Source organism: Oncorhynchus mykiss, chromosome 12 (genome assembly GCF_057628025.1).
Source record: "Oncorhynchus mykiss isolate SJ-2025 chromosome 12, ASM5762802v1, whole genome shotgun sequence".
NCBI classification, from domain to species: Eukaryota; Metazoa; Chordata; class Actinopteri; order Salmoniformes; family Salmonidae; genus Oncorhynchus; species Oncorhynchus mykiss.
In genome coordinates, this window is record NC_143033.1 from 16590665 (window position 1) to 16616201 (window position 25537).

Here is a 25537-nt window from a genome sequence, read left to right on the forward strand (position 1 = left end):
GTGGCCAGTCCTCTTCTGGCTGTGCCAGAACAGGACATGGCCAAGATGTTCAAATGTTCATAAATGACCAGCATGGTCCAATAATAATAAGGCAGAACAGTTGAAACTGGAGCAGCAGCACGGCCAGGTGGACTGGGGACAGCAAGGAGTCATCATGTCAGGTAGTCCTGAGGCATGGTCCTAGGGCTCAGGTCCTCCGAGAGAGAGAAAGAAAGAGAGAAAGAGAGAATTAGAGAGAGCACACTTAAATTCACACAGGACACCGAATAGGACAGGAGAAGTACTCCAGATATAACAAACTGACCCTATCCCCCCGACACATAAACTACTTCAGCATAAATATTGGAGGCTGAGACAGGAGGGGTCAGGAGACACTGTGGCCCCATCCGAGGACACCCCCGGTCAGGGCCAAGCAGGAAGGATATAACCCCACCCACTTTGCCAAAGCACAGCCCCCACACCACTAGAGGGATATCTTCAACTACCAACTTACCATCCTGAGACAAGGCCGAGTATAGCCCAGAAAGATCTCCGCCACGGCAGAATCCAAGGGGGAAGGGGGGGGGGGCGCCAACCCAGATAGGATGATCACATCAGTGACTCAGTGCACCCCTCCCAGGGACGGTATGAGAGAGCCCCAGTAAGCCAGTGACTCAGCCCCTGTAATAGGGTTAGAGGCAGAGAATCCCAGTGGAAAGAGGGGAACCGGCCAGGCAGAGACAGCAAGGGCGGTTCGTTGCTCCAGAGCCTTTCCGTTCACCTTCCCACTCCTGGGCCAGACTACACTCAATCATATGACCCACTGAAGAGATGAGTCTTCAGTAAAGACTTAAAGGTTGAGACCGAGTTTGCGTCTCTGACATGGGTAGGCAGACCGTTCCATAAAAATGGAGCTCTATAGGAGAAAGCCCTGCCTCCAGCTGTTTGCTTAGAAATTCTAGGGACAATTCAATGACTGAAGGCTGAGAGGGAGTTTCCACTGGAAAGCACTTGACAGCGATTACATTAATTGATACACTCAATTTATGATAAAGTGAAACAAAGATGGCCTGAGAAATCTCATCCATCTCAGTTTGTGGGGAAAGGAAATGAGAAGGCAGGGCTGGTGATATCACTTTACATCAGTAAAGTGTAAGGGCCCGGTCCAGAAACAAACCCTAACCCTCTATCCTCAACCCTCTATCCTCAACCCTCTATCCTCAACCCTCTATCCTCAACCCCCTACCCCCAGTTAGGGACATGCTAAACTACTCCAGAAGTGACAGGAATGGTCTTACCAGCCGGAGGGGAGGTCCCATGTCCTGATGGTACAGTCCATGGCTGCCGCTATCAACTAGCGCCCGTCTGGGCTGAAAGCCTGAGGAGTATCATCAGACAAGAATAACAAATATTTGAGGTAGAGAGTGAGATCAAATCGAGAGAGACGTGCTAAACAGAGAAAGGGAGAGGGAAAGAGATGGTTCCAAAAAACTTGATGCACCATAGTGAACATACAGTGGGGCAAAAAAGTATTTAGTCAGCCACCAATTGTGCAAGTTCTCCCACATAAAAAGATGAGAGAGGCCTGTAATCATAGGTACACTTCAACAATGACAGACAAAATTATAAAAAAAAATCCAGAAAATCACATAGTAGGATTTTTAATGAATTTATTTGCAAATTATGTTGGAAAATAAGTATTTGGTCAATAACAAAAGTTTATCTCAATACTTTGTTATCCACCCTTTGTTGGCAATGACAAAGTACAAACATTTTCTGTAAGTTTTCACAAGGTTTTCACACACTGTTGCTGGTATTTTGGCCCATTTCTCCATGCAGATCATTGCATCATTGCATGGGATCATTGTCATGCTGAAAGACCCAGCCACGTTTCATCTTCAATGCCCTTGCTGATGGAGGGAGGTTTTCACTCAAAATCACATGATTCATGGCCCCATTCATTCTTTCCTTTACACGGATCAGTCGTCCTGGTCCCTTTGCAGAAAAACAGCCCCAAAGCATGATGTTTCCACCCCCATTCTTCACAGTAGGTATGGTGTTCTTTGGATGCAACTCAGCATTCTTTGTCCTCCAAACACGACAAGTTGAGTTTTTACCAAAAAGTTATATTTTGGTTTCATCTGACCATATGACATTCTCCCAATCTTCTTCTGGATCATCCAAATGCTCTCTAGCAAACTTCAGATGGGCCTGGACATGTACTGGCTTAAGCAGGGGGACACGTCTGGCACTGCAGGATTTGAGTCCCTAGCGGCGTAGTGCGTTACTGATGGTAGGCTTTGTTACTTTAGTCCCAGCTCTCTGCAGGTCATTCACTAGGTCCCCCCGTGTGGTTCTGGGATTTTTGCTCACCGTTCTTGTGATCATTTTGACCCCACGGGGTGAGATCTTGCGTGGAGCCCCAGATCGAAGGAGATTATCAGTGGTCTTGTATGTCTTCCATTTCCTAATAATTGCTCCCACAGTTGATTTCTTCAAACCAAGCTGCTTACCTATTGCAGATTCAGTCTTCCCAGCCTGGTGCAGATCTACAATTTTGTTTCTGGAGGTCCTTTGACAGCTCTTTGGTCTTGGCCATAGTGGAGTTTGGAGTGTGACTGTTTGAAGTTGTGGACAGGTATCTTTTATACTGATAACAAGTTCAAACAGGTGCCATTATTACAGGTAACGAATGGAGGACAGAGGAGCCTCTTAAAGAAGAAGTTACAGGTCTGTGAGAGCCAGAAATCTTGCTTGTTTGTAGGTGACCAAATACTTATTTTCCACCATAATTTGCAAATAAATTCATTAAAAATCCTACAATGTGATTGTCTGGATTTTTTTTTCCATTTTGTCTGTCATAGTCTCATATTTTTAAGTGGGAGAACTTGCACAATTGGTGGCTGACTAAATACTTTTTTGCCCCACTGTATATACACGGGACACGACAAGACGAGGACAAAGGACGTCTGACTGCTATGCCATCTTGGGGGCATGATAGAAAAGAAGCCTGGAATAGGAAGAGTGAAAGAGACTGGGTTGTGTGTCAGAAGTTAATGGTTCTCTGTGGGAAGACAGATAGATTTGGAATGTGTTGGGTACAGTGCCTTGCGAAAGTATTCGGCTCCCTTGAACTTTGCGACCTTTTGCCACATTTCAGGCTTCAAACATAAAGATATAAAACTGTATTTTTTTGTGAAGAATCAACAACAAGTGGGACACAATCATGAAGTGGAACGACATTTATTGGATATTTCAAACTTTTTTAACAAATCCAAAACTGAAAAATTGGGCGTGCAAAATTATTCAGCCCCTTTACTTTCAGTGCAGCAAACTCTCTCCAGAAGTTCAGTGAGGATCTCTGAATGATCCAATGTTGACCTAAATGACTAATGATGATAAATACAATCCACCTGTGTGTAATCAAGTCTCCGTATAAATGCACCTGCACTGTGATAGTCTCAGAGGTCCGTTAAAAGCGCAGAGAGCATCATGGAGAACAAGGAACACACCAGGCAGGTCCGAGATACTGTTGTGAAGAAGTTTAAAGCCGGATTTGGATACAAAAAGATTTCCAAAGCTTTAAACATCCCAAGGAGCACTGTGCAAGCGATATATTGAAATGGAAGGAGTATCAGACCACTGCAAATCTACCAAGACCTGGCTGTCCCTCTAAACTTTCAGCTCATACAAGGAGAAGACTGATCAGAGATGCAGCCAAGAGGTCCATGATCACTCTGGATGAACTGCAGAGATCTACAGCTGAGGTGGGAGACTCTGTCCATAGGACAGACAAAGTATATTGCACAAATCTGGCCTTTATGGAAGAGTGGCAAGAAGAAAGCAATTTCTTAAAGATATCCATAAAAAGTGTTGTTTAAAGTTTGCCACAAGCCACACCAAACATGTGGAAGAAGGTGCTCTGGTCAGATGAAACCAAAATTGAACTTTTTGGCAACAATGCAAAACGTTATGTTTGGCGTAAAAGCAACACAGCTGAACACACCATCCCCACTGTCAAACATGGTGGTGGCAGCATCATGGTTTGGGCCTGCTTTTCTTCAGCAGGGACAGGGAAGATGGTTAAAATTGATGGGAAGATGGATGGAGCCAAATACAGGACCATTCTGGAAGAAAAGCTGATGGAGTCTGCAAAAGACCTGAGACTGGGACGGAGATTTGTCTTCCAACAAGACAATGATCCAAAACATAAAGCAAAATCTACAATGGAATGGTTCAAAAATAAACATATCCAGGTGTTAGAATGGCCAAGTCAAAGTCCAGACCTGAATCCAATCGAGAATCTGTGGAAAGAACTGAAAACTGCCGTTCCCAAATGCTCTCCATCCAACCTCACTGAGCTCGAGCTGTTTTGCAAGGAGGAATGGGAAAAAATGTCAGTCTCTCGATGTGCAAAACTGATAGAGACATACCCCAAGCAACTTACAGCTGTAATCGCAGCAAAAGGTGGCACTACAAAGTATTAACTTAAAGGGGCTGAATAATTTTGCACGCCCAATTTTTCAGTTTTTGATTTGTTAAAAAAGTTTGAAATATCCAATAAATGTCGTTCCACTTCATGATTGTGTCCCACTTGTTGTTCATTCTTCACAAAAAAAAAAATACAGTTTTATATCTTTATGTTTGAAGCCTGATATGTGGCAAAAGGTTGCAAAGTTCAAGGTGTTACGGTGCGTGAATGAGGACCCAAAAGCGAATCAACTTAAACAGAGCTTCTTTAATTACCAAACATAGGTAGGCTCAGATGGACCGGCAGATTCCGACAGGACAGGACAAGGTTACAGCAAACATGACGACAGTCTGGTTCAGGCATGAATGACACAAACAAACAAGAATCCGACAAGGACAGGAGCAGAAACAGAGAGAGATATAGGGACCTAATCAGAGGGAAAAAGGGAACAGGTGGGGAACGGGGTGAATGGGTAGTTAGAGGAGACAAGGGACAGCTGGGGGAAAGCGGGGGAGAAAAGGTAACCTAACACGACCAGCAGAGGGAGACAGGGTGAAGGGAAAGGACAGAGACAAGACAACATGACAGTACATGACAGTACCCCCCCACTCACCGAGCGCCTCCTGGCGCACTCGAGGAGGAAACCTGGCGGCAACGGAGGAAATCATCAATCAGCGCACGGTCCAGCACGTCCCGAGAGGGAACCCAACTCCTCTCCTCAGGACCGTACCCCTCCCAGTCAACTAGGTACTGATGACCACGGCCCCGAGGACGCATGTCCAAGATTTTACGGACCCTGTAGATAGGTGCGCCCTCGACAAGGATGGGGGGGGGGGGGGGGGGAGACGAGCGGGGGCGCGAAGAACGGGCTTAACACAGGAGACATGGAAGACCGGGTGGACGCGACGAAGATATCGCGGAAGAAGAAGTCGCACTGCGACAGGATTAATGACCTGAGAGATACGGAATGGACCAATGAACCGCGGGGTCAACTTGCGAGAAGCCGTCTTAAGGGGAAGGTTCTGAGTGGAGAGCCAAACTCTCTGACCGCGACAATATCTAGGGCTCTTAGTTCTACGCTTATTAGCAGCTCTCACAGTCTGCGCCCTATAACGGCAAAGTGCAGACCTGACCCTCTTCCAGGTGCGCTCGCAACGTTGGACAAAAGCCTGAGCGGAGGGGACGCTGGACTCGGCGAACTGAGATGAGAACAACGGAGGCTGGTACCCGAGGCTACTCTGAAAAGGAGATAGCCCGGTCGCAGACGAAGGAAGCGAGTTGTGGGCGTATTCTGCCCAGGGGAGCTGTTCTGACCAAGACGCAGGGTTGCGAAAAGAAAGACTGCGTAAGATGCGACCAATAGTCTGATTGGCCCGTTCTGCTTGACCGTTAGACTGGGGGTGAAAGCCGGAAGAGAGACTGACGGAAGCCCCAATCAAACGGCAAAACTCCCTCCAAAATTGAGACGTGAATTGCGGACCTCTGTCCGAAACGACGTCTGACGGAAGGCCATGAATTCTGAAAACATTCTCGATGATGATTTGTGCCGTCTCTTTAGCAGAAGGAAGCTTAGCAAGGGGAATGAAATGAGCCGCCTTAGAGAACCTATCGACAACCGTAAGAATAACAGTCTTCCCCGCTGACGAAGGCAGTCCGGTGACAAAATCTAAGGCGATGTGAGACCACGGTCGAGAGGGAATAGGAAGCGGCCTGAGACGGCCGGCAGGAGGAGAGTTACCGGACTTAGTCTGCGCGCAGACCGAACAAGCAGCCACGAAACGACGCGTGTCATGCTCCCGGGTGGGCCACCAGAAACGCTGGCGAATGGAAGCAAGCGTACCCCGAACGCCAGGGTGGCCGGCTAACTTGGCAGAGTGAGCCCACTGAAGAACGGCCAGACGAGTAGGAACGGGAACGAAAAGAAGGTTCCTAGGACAAGCGCGCGGCGACGGAGTTTGAGTGAGTGCTTGCTTTACCTGCCTCTCAATTCCCCAGACAGTCAACCCGACAACACGCCCCTCAGGGAGAATCCCCTCGGGGTCAGTGGAGGCTACTGAAGAGACGAGACAAAGCATCAGGCTTGGTGTTCTTAGAGCCCGGACGATAAGAAATCACGAACTCGAAACGAGCGAAAAACAGCGCCCAACGCGCCTGACGCGCATTAAGTCGTTTGGCAGAACGGATGTACTCAAGGTTCCTATGGTCAGTCCAAACGACAAAAGGAACGGTCGCCCCCTCCAACCACTGTCGCCATTCGCCTAGGGCTAACCGGATGGCGAGCAGTTCGCGGTTACCCACATCATAGTTACGTTCCGACGGCGACAGGCGATGAGAAAAATACGCGCATGGGTGGACCTTGTCGTCAGAGAGGGAGCGCTGAGAAAGGATGGCTCCCACTCCCACCTCTGACGCGTCAACCTCGACAACGAACTGTCTAGAGACGTCAGGTGTAACAAGGATAGGAGCGGATGTAAAACGATTCTTGAGGAGATCAAAAGCTCCCTGGGCGGAAACGGACCACTTAAAGCACGTCTTGACAGAAGTAAGGGCTGTGAGAGGAGCTGCCACCTGACCGAAATTACGGATGAAACGACGATAGAAGTTCGCGAAGCCGAGAAAGCGCTGCAGCTCGACGCGTGACTTAGGGACGGGCCAATCAATGACAGCTTGGACCTTAGCGGGATCCATCTTAATGCCTTCAGCGGAAATAACAGAACCGAGAAATGTGACGGAGGAGGCATGAAAAGTGCACTTCTCAGCCTTCACAAAAAGACAATTCTCTAAAAGGCGCTGGAGGACACGTCGAACGTGCTGAACATGAATCTGGAGTGACGGTGAAAAAATCAGGATATCGTCAAGGTAAACGAAAACAAAGATGTTCAGCATGTCTCTCAGGACATCATTGACTAATGCCTGAAAGACAGCTGGAGCGTTAGCGAGGCCGAAAGGAAGAACCCGGTATTCAAAGTGCCCTAACGGAGTGTTAAACGCCGTCTTCCACTCGTCCCCCTCCCTGATGCGCACGAGATGGTAAGCGTTACGAAGGTCCAACTTAGTGAAAAACCTGGCTCCCTGCAGGATCTCGAAGGCTGAAGACATAAGAGGAAGCGGATAACGATTCTTCACTGTTATGTCATTCAGCCCTCGATAATCTATGCAGGGGCGCAGAGACCCGTCCTTCTTCTTGACAAAAAAAAACCCCGCTCCGGCGGGAGAGGAGGAGGGGACTATGGTACCGGCGTCAAGAGCTACAGACAAATAATCTTCGAGAGCCTTACGTTCGGGAGCCGACAGAGAGTATAGTCTACCCCGGGGGGGGTGGTTCCCGGAAGGAGATCAATACTACAATCATACGACCGGTGTGGAGGAAGAGAGGTGGCCCTGGACCGACTGAACACCGTGCGCAGATCGTGATATTCCTCCGGCACCCCTGTCAAATCACCAGGCTCCTCCTGTGAAGAAGAGACAGAGGAAACAGGAGGGATAGCAGACATTAAACATTTCACATGACAAGAGACGTTCCAGGAGAGGATAGAATTACTAGACCAATTAATGGAAGGATTATGACAAACTAGCCAGGGATGGCCCAAAACAACAGGTGTAAAAGGTGAACGAAAAATTAAAAAAGAAATGGTTTCACTATGATTACCAGAAACAGTGAGGGTTAAAGGTAGCGTCTCACGCTGAATCCTGGGGAGAGGACTACCATCCAGGGCGAACAAGGCCGTGGGCTCCTTTAACTGTCTGAGAGGAATGTCATGTTCCCGAGCCCAGGTCTCGTCCATAAAACAGCCCTCCGCCCCAGAGTCTATTAAGGCACTGCAGGAAGCTGACGAACCGGTCCAGCGTAGATGGACCGACAAGGTAGTGCAGGATCTTGAAGGAGAGACAGGAGTAGTAGCGCTCACCAGTAGCCCTCCGCTTACTGACGAGCTCTGGCCTTTTACTGGACATGAAGTGACAAAATGACCAGCGGAACCGCAATAGAGACAGAGGCGGTTGGTGATTCTCCGTTCCCTCTCCTCAGTCGAGATGCGGATACCTCCCAGCTGCATGGACTCAGCACCCGAGCCGGCAGAGGAAGATGGTAGTGATGCGGAGAGGGAGGCGACGGAGAGCGCGAGCTCCTTTCCACGAGCTCGGTGACGAAGATCAACCCGTCGCTCAATGCGAATAGCGAGTTCAATCAAGGAATCCACGCTGGAAGGAACCTCCCGGGAGAGAATCTCATCCTTTACCTCTGCGCGGAAACCCTCCAGAAGACGAGCGAGCAAGGCCGGCTCGTTCCAGCCACTGGAGACAGCAAGAGTGCGAAACTCAATAGAGTAGTCTGTTATGGATCGATTGCCTTGACATAGGGAAGACAGGGCCCTGGAAGCCTCCTCCCCAAAAACAGATCGATCAAAAACCCGTATCATCTCCTCCTTAAAGTCTTGATACTGGTTAGTACACTCAGCCCTTGCCTCCCAGATTGCCGTGCCCCACTCACGAGCCCGTCCAATAAGGAGAGATATGACGTAGGCGACACGAGCAGTGCTCCTGGAGTAAGTGTTGGGCTGGAGAGAAAACACAATATCACACTGGGTGAGGAACGAGCGGCATTCAGTGGGCTCCCCAGAGTAACACGGCGGGTTATTGATTCTGGGCTCCGGAGATTCGAAAGCCCTGGAAGTGGCCGGTGGATCGAGGCGGAGATGGTGAACCTGTTCTGTGAGGTTGGAGACTTGGGTGGCCAGGGTCTCAACGGCATGTCGAGCAGCAGACAATTCCTGCTTGTGTCTGCCTAGCATCGCTCCCTGGATCTCGACGGCTGAGTGGAGAGGATCCGAAGTCGCTGGGTCCATTCTTGGTCGGATTCTTCTGTTACGGTGCGTGAATGAGGACCCAAAAGCGAATCAACTTAAACAGAGCTTCTTTAATTACCAAACATAGGTAGGCTCAGATGGACCGGCAGATTCCGACAGGACAGGACAAGGTTACAGCAAACATGACGACAGTCTGGTTCAGGCATGAATGACACAAACAAACAAGAATCCGACAAGGACAGGAGCAGAAACAGAGAGAGATATAGGGACCTAATCAGAGGGAAAAAGGGAACAGGTGGGGAACGGGGTGAATGGGTAGTTAGAGGAGACAAGGGACAGCTGGGGGAAAGCGGGGGAGAAAAGGTAACCTAACACGACCAGCAGAGGGAGACAGGGTGAAGGGAAAGGACAGAGACAAGACAACATGACAGTACATGACACAAGGGGGCCGAATACTTTCGCAAGGCACTGTAGAAGGGAGTAGAGCAACGGTTGAGATAGGGGAGACAGATGGACATCTGTGGACTAGGGGAAGGAGTGTTTGAGGTCAGGAGGTGAGGTCAGATCCCCTTAAGGGAGTAAACAGGGTTTAGTATCTGGTTACCTTCTTTCTGTTGAACCATAAGATGTAAGGATCGGAGAGAGAAGGAGGAGTGTCCTAAAGTGGGATGTATATAACTGTGATGGTGAGAAATGTTTTGCTGTCTGAATACAGCTGTACAGAACCTTTGGGAAGAATTAAACTTTGTTAAAGCTTCTCTAGTGTCCGTGAGTTATTTACTCTGAAAAATAAAAACCTAACAGTAGAATCAATGTAATTCACTATCATCAAGACCAGATCTAGGATAAAGCCAGTGTGTAAGCTCAGCAAGCATATATATATATATCTACTATATTGATTTTATATACAGTACCAGTCAAAAGTACAAGGGTTTTTCTTTATTTTTTACTATGTTCTACAATGTAGAATAATAGTGAAGACATCAAAACTGCGAAATAACACATGGAATCATGTAGTAACCAAAAAAAGTGTTAAACAAATCAAAATATGTTATATTATAGATCCTTCAAAGTAGCCCCCCTTTGCCTTGATGACAGCTTTGCACACTTGGCATTCTCTCAACCAGCTTCACCTGGAATGCTTTTCCAACAGCCTTGGAGTTCCCACATATGCTGAGCACATCGGCTGCTTTTCCTTCACTCTGCGGTCCAATTCATCCCAAACCATCTCAATTGGGTTGAGGTCGGGTGATTGTGGAGGCCAGGTCATCTGATGCAGCACTCCATCACTCTCATTATTGGTCAAATAGCCTTTACACAGCCTGGAGGTGTGTTACGTCATTATCCTGTTGAAAAACAATTGATAGTTCCACTAAGTGCAAACCAGATGGGATGGAATATCGCTGCAGAATGCTGTGGTAGCAATGCTGGTTAAGTGTGCCTTGAATTCTAAAGAAATCACAGACAGTGTCACCAGCAAAGCACCCCCATACCATCACACTTCCTCCTCCATGCTTCACGGTGGGAACCAAGCATGCAGGGATCATCCGTTTAGCTACTCTACGTCTCACAAAGACATGGCGGTTGGAACCAAAAATCTCAAATTTGGACTCATCAGACCAAAGGACAGATTTCCACCGGTCTAATGTCCATTGCTCGTGTTCCTTGGCCCAGGCTTCTTTTACTAACTCAGTTGCCTGAGAGGAAGGAAACCACTCAGGAATTTCACCATGAGGCCAATGTTGACTAAAACAGTTACAGAGTTTAATGGCTGTGATAGTAGAAAACTGAGGATGGATCAACAATGTTGTAGTTACTCAACAATACTAACCTAAATGACAGAGTGAAAAGAAGCAAGCCTGTACAGAATAAAAATATTCCAAAACATGCATTCTGTTTACAAAAAGGCACTAAAGTAAAACTGCAAAAATGTGGCAAAGAAAATATCTTTATGTCCTGAATACAAAAAGTTATGTTTGGGGAAATCCAACACTCATCACTGAGTATCAATTCTTCCTATTTTCAAGGGTGGTGGTGGTTGCATCATGTTATGAGTATGCTTGTCATCGGCAAAGACTATGGAGTTTTTTAGGCTAAAAAGAAATGGAATAGAGCTAAGCACAGGCAAAATCCTAGAGGAAAACCTAGTTCAGTCTGCTTTCCAACAGACAAATTAATCTTTCACCAGGTCAATAACCTAAAACACAAGGCCAAATATACCCAAGTGGCCTATTTAGATTGGACTTAATTCGGCTTGAAAATCTATGGAAAAACTTGAAAATGGTTGTCTACAGTAGCAATGATCAACAACCAACTTGACAGAGCTTAAAGAATTTTTCATATAATAATGTGCAAATATTGTGCAATCCAGGTGTGCAAAGCTCTTAGAGACTTACCCAGGAAGACTCACATCTGTATGTAAGACTCACATCGCTGCCAAAAGGTGATTCTAACATGTATTGATTGACTCAGGGCTGTGAATACTTATGTAAATGAGATATTTCTGTATTTAATTTTCAATAAATGTGCAAACATTTCTAAAAACATGTTTTGTCATTATGGGGTATTGTGTGTGGATGGGTGAAAAAATATATATTGAGTAAATGTTGAATTCAGGCTGTAACACATAAAATGTGGAATAAGTCAAGGGGTATGAATACTTTCTGAAGGCATCTGAATGCTGGTTGGTTTAACACTGAATTTGAAGTTCAGTTGGAAACCAGCTACTTCTCGCTGCCGCCATCCTTTGCATTGGAGAACTCATTGTTCAAATACACAAAAGCAAAGAATATGTCCAACATTTATTTTCAGCAAGGTTCTCAAGCGATGAACAAATTATCTTATACACTTCCCTACTCTGAGCTCCGTAAGGTCCTAAAACATTTACAAAAGAGGCAGTTCAATCTTCTATAAACGCTAAACTCAATCACCCATTCTCATAAACCTGTTCATGTTCCTACTCTCACACTACATACTGTTCATAATGTACTGTTCATTTGTAATGTACTCTGTGAATACCAAAATGTGAACAACTTGATACTACATACCTACCAGTGGCATGTATTCATGGATGCCAAAGTAAGCCAGGCTTCCCAAAAAAACTGACCAATCATTTTTTATTTTTTTTCTTCTTTGGTCTCTTTTTTCTTTGGTCTGTGTTTCATAATGCTCTTCATAATGCTCTTTTTAATTCGCAAGAGGCTGAATGTACACATGACCAAAAGTATGTTCACACCTGCTTGTTGAACATCTCATTCCAAAATCATAGGCATTAATATGGAGTTGGTCCCCCCTTTGCTGCTATAACAGCCTCCACTTCTGGGAATGCTTTACACATAGATGTTGGAACATTGCTGCGGGGACTTGCTTCCATTCAGCCACAAAACCATTAGTGAGGTTGGGCACTGATGTTGGGCGATTAGGCCTGGCTCACAGTCAGCGTTACAATTCATCCCAAAGGTGTTCGATGGGGCTGAGGTCAGGTCTCTGTGCAGGCCAGTCAAGTTTTTACACACCGATCTCGACAAACCATTTCTGTATGGACCTCGCTTTGTGCACGGGCATTGTCTTGCTGAAACAGGAAAAGGCCTTCCCCAAACTGTTGCCACAAAGTCGGAGGCACAGAATCATCTAGAATGTCAGTGTATCCTGTTGCATTAAGATTTCCATTCACTGGAACCAAGGGGCCTAGCCTGAACCATGAAAAACAGCCCCAGACCATTATTCCTCCTCCACCAAACTTTAGTTGGCAATATGCATTGGGGCAGGTAGTGTTCTGCTGGCATTTGCCAAACCCAGATTCGTCCGTCGGACTGCCAGATGGTGAAGCGTGATTATCACTCCAGAGAATGCATTTCCGCTGCTCAAGAGTCCAATGGCGGCGAGCTTTACACAACTCCAGCCGACGCTTGGTATTGCACATGGTGAACTTACGCTTGTGTGCGGCTGCTCGGCCATGGAAACCCATTTCATGAAGCTCCTGACAAACAGTTATTGTGTTTCCAGAGGCCGTTTTGAACTCGGTAGAGAGAGATGCAACCGAGGACAGACCATTTTTACGTGCTATGTGCTTCAGCACTCGGCGGTCCCGTTCTGTGAGCTTGTGTGGGCTACCACTTCACTGCTGCTCCGTTGTTGCTCCTAGATGTTTCCACTTCACAATAACAGCACTTACAGTTGACCAGGGCAGCTCTAGAAGGGCAGAAATTTGACGAACTGACTTGTTGGAAAGGTGGCATCCTATGACGGTGTCACGTTGGAAGTCACTGAGCTCTTCAGTAAGGCCATTCTACTAATCCACTAATTTGAAGGTGTGTCCACATCCACTATACAAAAGTATCTCAAAGCAAATCGAGCGAACGAAACAGCACCCCTCTGTCTCTGTATGTGTAGGCCATCTATCTGATGCTGTCTGGTCCAAACGAGTATGACATTGTTGCCGCCCTTAGCATTGAATGCAAGGGAAGCCAACAAGCATTTGGCCTCCCTTGATAAAAGAAAAGTATAAAATAATAGCCAATCAGCGTTGAGCTAAACTGAGCGAGCTCAACTGTGAATGGTGCTCTCCGGGTTGTGATGAAAATAAGGTGTGGTTGAATTTATTCTGCCACTGTGTCTTCTTGTCTCGGCCTTTGGGCCTATATATCACTGTCGCAAGGCATATGAACTAACAGCTTACATAGCAACACATAGGTTGTAATATGGATTTTTTTCTGTCTTCTCCAGTGATTTTACCCACGCACAGCTACTGATACCTACAAACATACATTGTCACTCGTAAAGCAAATAATAATTGAAAGACTTTCTGTACATACATTTCTGGATAAATTGGCACAACCCATCCTCTGCTAGTGCTAACAAACACAAAAGCAACAAATTGGCACATTCATGCAATGTAGAAATTAGATTCTTTCAGATGAGATACACCAGAAAAATCGTGTGATTTGCAGAGAAGACTACCGACTGATAATTCACATAAATGACGCCAGGGTGAGTTAGTTTGACAGATGCAAGTTAAGTGTATTTCCTTCTATGACCATTGGGGATATTTATTGATTCCATGTTTCATAGTACATATTATTTATTATTCAGTGCTTTGTGACACAGTGGAAGTGCTGACAATTAGGGACACCATTCTCGGCAAAACACTCGAAATGTGCTTCTGGACAGAAAAAATAATCAAGCCATCTTTTGGTATTTTAGTTTTTTCGAAAATGACAACCTTTTCCAGAATGAGCACAACCCAGACTGGCATGAAAAAAAACAGGGTTTCAAAGGGGCAACCACCAAGTCAAACTAACATTTAGGAATATTTTGCATTGTTTTTCTTTAAGCGTTTTGCAGCAAGGTGGAATAGATCACCTTGGTGATCTGCAGTACGGCGGCGTGTAGCGAGTACTGCACCACGATGGAGCCGAAGCCTTTGTAGAATCCCAGGGCTCCCTCCTCTCGCCGGATCACATTTACACAGTCCCAGATGCCTTCATACTGCGTGTTGATGGGCAGGACCTCAAAGCCCAGGTCTGTGTTGTCGATGATGGTGCGCGTGCCCTGGATGTGGAGCCTGTGCATCACCATCTCCAGCGGATAGAGGAGGACATCGGCACACAGACTGGCCACAAAACTAGCCATGAGTTCTGGGAAGTAAGCATCCAGCATGGTCTGGACCGTCTCCGAGCCGTCCACGGGCTGCTTGGCCGGACTCTTCCGGCGCAGGAGGAAGAGAACCAGCCTCTGCACGGTGGAGCTCACCACATAGTGGAGGACCCCGTGGAGCACGGTGGGGAGCATGAGACCCCATAGTGGCAGCAGGCGCTTGCTGTGGGGGACGCCCATTCCCATGACCCGGCCCACACCCTCCTTCACACAGTCCAGGATTCCAGGGTTGTCCCGGATGATCTCACTCTGGGGACACACAAAAAGGGACACTATGGGTGTGGTGCATATTTCATGGTTAATACAGAATGATCTGAAATGATCTCTGCATGTGTGTTTGGATTGAAAAGACCAGCTCTGTGAAGGAATGGATACATTTACTGATTCTTTGATACTGTTAAAAGGTTGAGTTTCGCAAAAACATGAAGTCATATTTATCTTTATTAGACAATGGACGAACAATGATCTTCACACTCAAGATTATCTTTATGTTGTTGGGAAACTCACCCAAAGTCAGTTATAAAGTGAAGGGGAGTTATAGAAGATACAGATGGACAAGATAAGGACAGCCAAAATACAACAGACCACAAAGGGATCATCATCCATATATAGTAAGTATGAAGTATGGACACACTCACCTGCACAGTTTCAATGAGGCTTGCTGAGTAAAATGGCATGGCAACCACACAGGTCAAACTGTAAAAAGGAGATACACAATGACTGGTCATAAGATCAAAGCATTCTACTGAAATAAAGATATCAGCACCATCTGATAACAGCATCTACTAAATGTAAAGTCCCTTCTCTATTACCCTGCACACTTTTTTATACATATGAATATGCACTCTATAGTTATGCAATTAAATTATCACTTACCATACTGTTGCTTGTAAGTTACAGTATAAAAACCATTCATTATTTAGGAAAGAAAATAAATGTTATTACCCTTTCAGAGCCAAATGCCCAATAACTTGCTTGGGGTTCCATTTGTGGGAGAGTTCTCTGAGAACAAACAAACAAGCATAGTCAGTCCTCTATCCAAGGTACCAGGTAAGTAACAGTGTTCATTTATTTCAAACAAGGTGATTTAACATAATTCAGATTTTTAAGAATAAAAAAAGGTTGGTTTAAACTAGTTATTGTATTGTTTGAACACTTATTTTTGAAGTATACTCTATAGTTTGTTTCATGCCGTTTTTTTCCCATTCATTTAAAGCTGTTAGTGGTCTTCGATTTTGGTAATGGAACTTTGTGATCATCTCACTGGAACCCTTGGGAGCTGATAGATATGGCCTCTCTTGAGTATAATCACCTACTTCCAGCATGTTCTGGTAGTGGCTAGAGGCCACATTGTGAGTGGAAGTTTGACACCTAACGCCATTTAAAAGGATGACTTGCTATGGATGTTGTGCTCGATTTTTATCAACAGCAATACAAACATTTTATTTTTGTTTGTCGAAGTCTTGTCAAAGATATGGTGGGCGATCAGGCGAGGACTAAAGGCAATGACTAATATAAGCAATATTCCCATTGGCTAGTTTTCTTGTCTCAAATATCCTCCAACAGTAAACACATACCGTGGTAGTGGAGTGCATTCACTTATGATGCCTTCTGTTCCCAATGTGACTCCCTGTACCACAAAGGTGCTGCCCATTCCTTTCCATAAGGCCTTAGGACCCTGCAAGCAGACAATTCACAAAAATATACCGGCATTAAAACATGTTAGCCCAAAATCCACATTTTCAACATCTTTTGAACATTTTTTGTGGTGATATTTGTTAGGCCCATTTGTGAATGTTGGGTTTTGGGTTTGTGAAAAGCATTTACTACCTGACTCTTGGTGACATTATACATCACACTGATAGCAGTCAATGGGGACAGATGGTAGCACCTGGCGTGATAATTGACCTGGAAGCCACAAACAAACAGAATTAGGAATAATTGATTTATTATTACTACTTACTTCAACTTAGTTCATTAAATACTTACTTCAAGCACACTGGAGGTGAAACCGTAAGTAGCATTATAATGGGCAACTGTGGTACACCCATGAAGATGTATTTACTGTATTGTAGAAAGATTTGAGTCAACAGAGTACACCAAAGCCTAAGGATGGAACACATACAGACTCTGAACATGTGAATTCTGGCATATACTACATGGCTGACCGTAGGCTTACCTGGCACTGACGACGAAACACAATGCAAGGGTGAGCCAGGACATTTTCAGTAAAGAGACTGGAAGAAGAAGACATGGTGTGAACACAGTGCCTTCAGAAAGTATTCACACCCCTTGACTTTTTCCACATTTTGTTGTGTTACGACCTGATTTTAAAATGGATTCAATTGAGATTCAGCAGACATTGAATATCCCTTTGAACATGGTGAATTTATTAAATACACTTTGGATGGTGTATCAAAACACCCAGTCACTACAAAGATACAGGCATCCTTCCTAACTCAGTTGCCAGAGAGGAAGGAAACCGCTCAGGGATTTCACTATGAGGACAATGTTGACTTTATAACAGTCACAGCATTTAATGGCTGTGATAGGAAAAAATTGAGGATAGATCAACAACATTGTAGTTACTCCACAATACTAACACATTTTCATAAGTATTCACACCTGACTCAATATTTTGTAGAAGCACAGCATGCTCTGCAGCTTTTATAGCTGTGAGTCTTTCTGGGTAAGTCTCTAAGAGCTTTCCACACCTGGATTGTGAAACATTTTCCCATTATTCTTTTCAATAGTCTTTAAGCTCTGTTAAATTGGTTGTTGATCATTGCTAGACAAACATTTTCAGGTCTTGCATAGATTTGCAAGTAGATTTAAGTCAAAACTGTAACTCGGCCACAGGAATATTCACTGTCTTCTTGGTAAGCAATTCAGTGTAGATTTGGCCTTGTGTTTCAGGTTATTGTCCTGCTGAAAGGTGAATTCATCTCCCAGTGTCTGGTGGAAAGCAGATTGAACTGGGTTTTCCTCTAAGATTTTGCCTGTGCTTAGCTCCAGTCTGATTATTTTTTTAAACGGACAAACTCCCTAGTCCTTAACGATTACAAGCATACTCATAACATGATGCAGCCACCAGTATGCTTGAAAATATAGAGAATGGTACTCAGTATTGTGTTGTATTGGATTTGCCTCAATCATAACACTTTGTTTTCAGCCCAAAAAGTGAATTCCTTTTTGTAGTATTACTGTAGTGCCTTGTGCAAACAAGATGCATGTTTTGGAATATTTTTGTTCTGTACAGGTTCTCTTCTTTTCACTCTGTAAACGATATTTCTGTATTTTATTTTCAATAAATTAGCAAACATTTCTAAAAACATGTTTTTAATTTGTGATTATGGCATAATGTGTGTAGATGGATTAAATCCGATTGTTTTCACATGCATTTTGAATTCAGGCTGTAACAAAACAAATTGTGGAATAAGTTGAGGGTAATGAATACTTTCTGAAGGCACTGTACATTTGTTTTTGTATTTATTATGGATCCCCTTTAGCTGCTGCCAAAGCAGCATCTACCCTTCCTGGGGTCCAGCAAAATTAAGGCAGTTTATACAATTTAAAAAAAAATTACAATACATTCACATATTTCACAACACACTGTGTGCCCTCAGGCCCCTACTCCACCACTACCACATATCTACAGCACTAAATCCATGTGTATGTATAGTGTGTATGTTATCGTGTGTGTGTGTGTGTGTGTGTGTGTGTGTGTGTGTGTGTGTGTGTGTGTGTGTGTGTGTGTGTGTGTGTGTGTCTATCCCAATGTTTGTGTTGCTTCACTTTTCCATAAGGTGTTTGTTTTTTTTATCTGTTTTTTAAAATATAATTTTACTGCTTGCGTCAGTTCCATGTAGTCATTGCTCTATGTAGTACTGTGTGCCTCCCATTGTCTGTTCTGGACTTGGGGACTGTGAAGGGACCTCTTGTAGCATGTCTTGTGGGGTATGCATGGGTGTCCAAGTAGTTGTGTGTGCCACTACTGTGTGCCAGTAGTTTAGACAGACAGCTCAGTGCATTCAACATGTCATGTCAACATTCAATACCTCTCATAAATAAAAGTAGTGATGAAGTCAATCTCTCCTCCACTTTCAGCCAGGAGAGATTGACATGCATATGATTAATATTAGCTCGCTGTGTAGATCCAAGGGCCAGCCGTGCTGCCTTGTTCTGAGCCAATTGCAATTTTCCTAAGTCCTTTTTTGTGGCACCTGACCACACGACTGAACAGTAGTCAAGGTGCGACAAAACTAGGGCCTGTAGAACCTGCCTTGCTGATATTGATGTTAAGAAGGAAAAGCATCGCTTTATTATAGACAGACTTCTCCCCATCTTAGCTACTAATTTCCACATTATTTATTACAAGATTTAGTTGAGGTTTAGGGTTAAGTGAGTGTTTTGTTCCAAATACAATGCTTTTAGTTTTAGAAATATTTAGGGCTAACTTATTCCTTGCCACCCACTTTGAAACTAACTGCAGCTCTTTGTTGAGTGTTGCAGTCATTTCAGTCACTGTAGTAGCTGACGTGTATAGCGTTGAGTCATCCGCATACAAAGACACTCTGGCTTTACTCAAAGTCAGAGGCATGTCGTTAGTAAAAATTGAAAAAAGCAAGGGGCCTAAACAGCTACCCTGGGGAATTCCTGAGTCTAACTGGATTATATTTGAGAGGCTTCCATTAAAGAATACCCTCTGTGTTCTGTTAGACAAGTAACTCTTTATCCACAATATAGCAGGGGGTGTAAAGCCATAACACATACGTTTTTCCAGCAGCAGACTACGATCGATAATGTCAAAAGCACCACTGAAGACTAACAAGACAGCCCCCGCAATAATTTTATAATAAATTTCTCTCAGCCAACCATGCTCTGTACATACGGTGCATTCGGAATTATTAAGACCCCTAGACTTTTTCCACATTGTGTTACATTACAGCCTTATTTGAAAAATTATGACATATAAAAACAGAAATACCTTATTGACACAAGTATTCAGACGCTTTGTTATTAGACTGTAAATTGAGCTCAGGTGCATCCTGTTTCCATTGATCATCTTTGAGATGTTTATACAACCTGATTGGACTCCACCTGTGGTAAATTCAATTGATTGGACATGATTTGGAAAGGCACACCTGTCAGAGCAAAAACCAAGCCATGAGGTCAAAATAATTGTCCGTAGAGCTCCGAGACAGGATTGTGTCGAGGCACAGATCTTGCGAAGGGTACCAAAAAATGTCTGCAGCATTGATGGTCCCAATGACAAAGTGGCTTCAATAATTCTTAAATAGAATAAGTTTGGCACCACCATCTAGAGCTGGCCGCCTGGCCAAACTGAGAAATCGGGAGAGAAGGGCCTTGGTCAGGGAGCTCCAGAGTTCCTCTGTGGAGATGGGATAACCTCCCAGAAGGACAACCATCTGTGCAGCACTCCACCAATCAGGCCTTTATGGTAGAGTGGCCGGACGGAAACCACTCCTCAGTAAAAGGCACAGGACAACCCGCTTGGAGTTTGCCAAAAAGCAACTAATAGTCTCTCAGACCATGACAAACAAGATTCTCTGGTCAGATTCTCTGGCCTGAATTCCAAGCGTCACGTTTGTTGAAAACCTGGCACCATCCCTACGGTGAAGCATGGTGGTGGCAGAGAAGAATGCGAGAAACTCCCCAAATACAGGTGTGCCAAGCTTGTAGCATCATACACAAGAAGACTTGAGGCTGTAATCACTGCCAAAGGTGCTTCAACAAAGTACTGAGTAAAGGGTCTGAATACTTATGCAAATGTGATATTTCATTTTTTACATTTTATTTTATAAATTAGCAAACATTTCTAAATTTGCTTTGTCATTATGGGGTATTGTGTGTAGATAGATGAGCAGGATTTTTTTTTTAAATCCATTTTAGAATAAGCTTGTAACATAACAAAATGTGGAAAAAGTCAAGGGGTCTGAATACTTTCCGAATGCACTGTATTGGCTTACTGCTTTCCTTTTCCCAAACACTTTGACTGTATATATAATGTTTAATGACGGAAATGGTTTGTTTAATGTAAATGTTTACTTTCCTTTAGAAGTCAAGATGGATCATAGTCATCTCTTTACTACTAAACTACCACTGAATTACTGAAACATTGAATTACCTTGCAAGCCCGATACCAAATCCAGCAAATCTGTTCAACTGCTCTGAAAGAGAAAGAACATATACATGTGAATGAATATCTAACAGCAACATTTAATGGAAAACCTTATTTATTGTTATACATAAATAAGTCATAGTCATGCAAGTCACTCAATATGTTGAGCATCATAGGCTAAGTAGCTGAGAAATTAGACTCTTCGAAATGTGTTTATTGTCAACAAACAAGCAGAGCATCAAGTATAGTGCAAGGGTCACAGCCTCACTGGGGGAAGCACACGTATTAGTCGGAGGTGTAAAGTCACCAAGACACGCAAACCCTCCTCAAATGTTATTAGTCGTGTACACAGATTTGCAGGTGCAGCGAAATGCTTGTGTTTCTAGCTCCAACAGTGCAGTAATACTTAGCAATAAAATAAAAAACAATACACACAAAATTATCGGAAATATCAGAACGAGCAATGTTAGAGACTGGATGATATAAACATACACATACTACTGTTCAAAAGTTTGGGGTCACTTAGAAACGTCCTTCTCTTTGAAAGAAATGCAATTTTTTTGTCCAATAAAATAACATAAAATTGATCATAAATACAGTGTAGACATTGTTAATGCTGTAAATGACTATTGTAGCTGGAAACGGCAGATTTTTTTAATGTAATATCTACATAGGCCCATTATCAGCAACCATCACTCCTGTGTTCCAATGGCACGTTGTGTTAGCTAATCCAAGTTTATCATTTTAAAAGGCTAACGATTATTAGAAAACCCTTCTGCAATTATATTAGCACAGCTGAAAACTGTTGTTCTGATTAAAGAAGCAATAGAACTGGCCTTCTTTAGACTAGTTGAGTATCTGGAGCATCAGCATTTGTGGTTCGATTACAGGCTCAAAATGGGAAGAAACAAAGACCTTTCTTCTTTAACTCGTGAGGGTTCGATTACAGGCTCAACATGGCCAGAAACAAAGACCTTTCTTCTGAAACTCGTCAGTCTATTCTTCTTCTGAGAAATGAAGGCTATTCCATGCGAGAAATTGACAAGAAACTGAAGATCTGGTACAACGCTTTGTACTACTCCCTTCACAGAACACAGCAAACTGGCTCTAACCAGAATAGACAGAGGAGTGGGAAGCCCCGGTGCACAACTGAGCAAGAGGACAAGTACATTAGAGTGTCTAGTTTGAGAAACAGACGCCTCACAAGTCCTCAACTGGCAGCTTCATTAAATAGTACCTGCAAAACACCAGTCTCAACGTCAACAGTGAAGAGGCGACTCCGGGATGCTAGCCTTCTAGGCAGAGGTGCAAAGAAAAAGCCATATCTCAGACTGGCCATTAAAAAGAGTCTAAGGCATTGCATCACAGTGCTAGCTGTGCCACTAAAGATTCTGGGTTCGTACCCAGGCTCTCGTACCCAGGCAACCGGGAGGCCCATGGGGGGGGGGGGGGGGGGGGGGGGGGCGCACAATTGGCCCAGAGTTGTCCAGGTTAGGGAGTGTTTGGCCGGCAGGGATATCTTTGTCTCATCACGTACTAGCGACTCTTGTGGCGGGCCGGGCGCAGTGCACGCTGACCAGGTCGCCAGTGTTTCCTCCGACACATTGGTGCGGCTGGCTTCTGGGTTGGATGGGCATTGTGTCAAGAAGCAGTGTGGCTTGGTTGGGTAGTGTTTCGGAGGACGCATGGCTCTCAATCTTCGCCTCTCCCGAGTCTGTGCGGGAGTTGGATGGGCATTGTGTCAAGAAGCAGTGCGGCTTGGTTGGGTTGTGTTTCGGAGGACGCATGGCTCTCAATCTTTGCCTCTCCCGAGTCTGTGCGGGAGTTGGATGGGCATTGTGTCAAGAAGCAGTGCGGCTTGGTTGGGTTGTGTTTCGGAGGACGCATGGCTCTCAATCTTTGCCTCTCCCGAGTCTGTGCGGGAGTTGGATGGGCATTGTGTCAAGAAGCAGTGCGGCTTGGTTGGGTTGTGTTTCGGAGGACGCATGGCTCTCAATCTTTGCCTCTCCCGAGTCTGTGCGGGAGTTGGATGGGCATTGTGTCAAGAAGCAGTGCGGCTTGGTTGGGTTGTGTTTCGGAGGATGCATGGCTCTCAATCTTCGCCTCTCCCAAGTCTGTGCGGGAGTTCAAGCGATGAGACAAGACTGTAACTACTACCAATTGGATACCATGAAAAAGGGATGAAAAAAAATAATAAAAAGATAGGCAAAAGAACACGGACACTGGAAAGAGGAACTCTGCCTAGAAGGCCAGCATCCCGGAGTTGCCTCTTCACTGTTGACGTTGACCCAATCCACTGCAGACTTGTTGATGTGGATGGGGGAGTGCTCTCTCTGCTGTCTCCTGTAGTCCACAATCAGCTCTTTTGTTTTGTTGAGGGACAGGTTATTTTCCTTCTCCCTTTAGGCTGTCTCATCGTTGTCTTCATCACTGGAAGAGCATCTTGTGTCTCAACCGATGGTGGGCACAACAGAAAAACCTCATGATGTGAAATAGGGTCTAAGCGAACATGAAAACGTTTTTAATTTAGATAATTGGTGTTAATGGTTAAAGGTTTTTAAAGGTTTTTTTTTTGTAAGCTTTTAAATGACATCAAATTCAACTGTTTATATTTTCCATTGAAGAAGACATGGATGTCTCATGGTATGTTACGCAAAATGGGTCAATTTTGAGAACGTTTATCTCATTAATGTTTTGGCATTCATGTCCAAAAAGTCCCTATTTGACCACTTCTTCCACGGGCAAACATCAATGGAAAGTTTTGAATCAAAAAAGGAATACTGTCAAAAAGGAATTTAATTCAAGTGGATTTACCCTGTAGTGTGATTGACATCAATCAATGTTCACAAATGCACCTAAAAGCGCAAATAACCAGGAAAGCTACTTTATAATATACAGTATGACTCATCCGCCTACTTGAGAAATGCTCCTACTGTAGGTCTACACTACACTCCCTCTCTATCTGTAGGGTATTGTCTGAACCCCAAAATGGTGGTAGGTCTGCTCAAATGCCAAGTTTCTGTTTTTGTTATTTCATCATTGATGCTTTGAAAGGAAGTCCTGTCAATATTTAATTATTTACTTCTTGTAGGTAATTCTGGACTTGTTGTTATGAGTTGGTTGGATTCTATCAGCGCAATAGTACATGCAATCAAGAACAGTGCCTCATAAAACAGTTTAAAAACAGAGATCTAGGCTAGGCCTACAGTAGTTTGTGCTCTCTTCAGTGTTTGTGTACTTTAATGTCATTGAATCCCTATCCTGCACAGGAATCATTTATATGAATGGTAACTGATTGTAAACGTGGATTTCAGGGCGAAGTCAAAGAAAGTTAAACGTATTTTTGTGGTACCTAGACACGTAACGTTACGCTAAAGTTTAAGTATGTCGCATAAGTTACTGTCGGTAATGTAAAGTCCAAATTGTTGACACTGACTCTAATATTCTCAGGACTAGCTAGCTAGCTAGTTGAAAGTTGAGTGATTTCACATTCAAACACTCATGACACAGTGACGATTTCGTGTCGTAGTCATTGTTGTGAATGAAAATGGTCAGCGTTGCGGAAATGATGTCCCCTACCGGATGGAGGAGCTGTGGGCAGAGTATCTTCAGCACCAGGTGCTGCAGGGGCCGCCTCAAATTGGGGCGTGCGTTCACCAAAATGTAAATTTCGGCTACCTGGAATATCTGGCGGTGTTGTTACCCAATTCTGCAGGTCCACACTAGAAGAATTATTAAATGACCTTCCACTGTAGCCCCCACTGTAAGCAGGATCCTCAATACCTCTGTAACCTAAACCGTCAAAATTGTCCGGTCGCCGAGAAGTCATCCTGCACGAGAGCTAAATAGGAGTGACAGCTCCTTTGATATCACGACTAACGTTAGTCAAATAAATATGTGTAACTATACCACTTTTTAAATCTACGAGAAACACATTGAAAATTAAAATGAACCACAGTATTAACACCAATTTCGACCGCTAGCAAGCTAGCAACCCTAAATTACTTCGTTATATACGCTAGATAGCGAGCACAATAACAACACGAATGAACTGTCAGCTGATCATATCAGCGGCTCGTCAGAAACACTAAAAAGGTACATCCTGGTCATGGAATTTTGAAGTTTGTCAAAATAAAAGTTCCCCATGTAATAGTAGAACCATGTCAATAACCTGTATTTATTCATGATATATGAAATATAATTAGCTAAACATAAACAATGAATCTTATTTATTCATATTTAAGTGACATTTGCATTAAATGTCGGTTTTAAAACATGTTCCAAGGTCAAATGAAAGGCCACAATGTGAATCACTGTATATGGAATACATATTGGCTTATACAGCTAAATCTATTCTGGGTGCCACAGTAAAGGTGTTGTAGGGGATACTAAATAGGGTCTGTAGAATGTATATATGGTGTCATTTCATGGGGCTCTCAATAATACAGAGTATTTCATATACAGTGATTCATATTGTGGCCAATG

General features: G+C 44.1%; 1 protein-coding gene across 2 annotated transcripts; it reads right to left on the minus strand.

Annotated features, from left to right (window-relative positions):
* Nucleotides 1-14277: 14277 nt before the first annotated feature.
* On the minus strand, nt 14278-25142 carry LOC110537049 (mitochondrial outer membrane protein SLC25A46). Of its 2 annotated transcripts, none has more exons than XM_021622764.3 (8): nt 24632-25142; nt 21059-21101; nt 17090-17147; nt 16741-16818; nt 16488-16588; nt 15856-15912; nt 15549-15606; nt 14278-15159 (listed from the first exon to the last, which is right to left on the minus strand). In XM_021622764.3, the coding sequence occupies exons 1-8, from the start codon at nt 24879-24881 to the stop codon at nt 14584-14586; spliced, it is 1221 nt and encodes a 406-aa protein (XP_021478439.2). In that variant the 5' UTR covers nt 24882-25142; the 3' UTR covers nt 14278-14583. The 2 variants fall into 2 exon arrangements, with proteins under 2 accessions (XP_021478439.2, XP_090047966.1); XM_090191840.1 differs by having other exon boundaries at nt 24731-25138.
* Nucleotides 25143-25537: the final 395 nt, after the last annotated feature.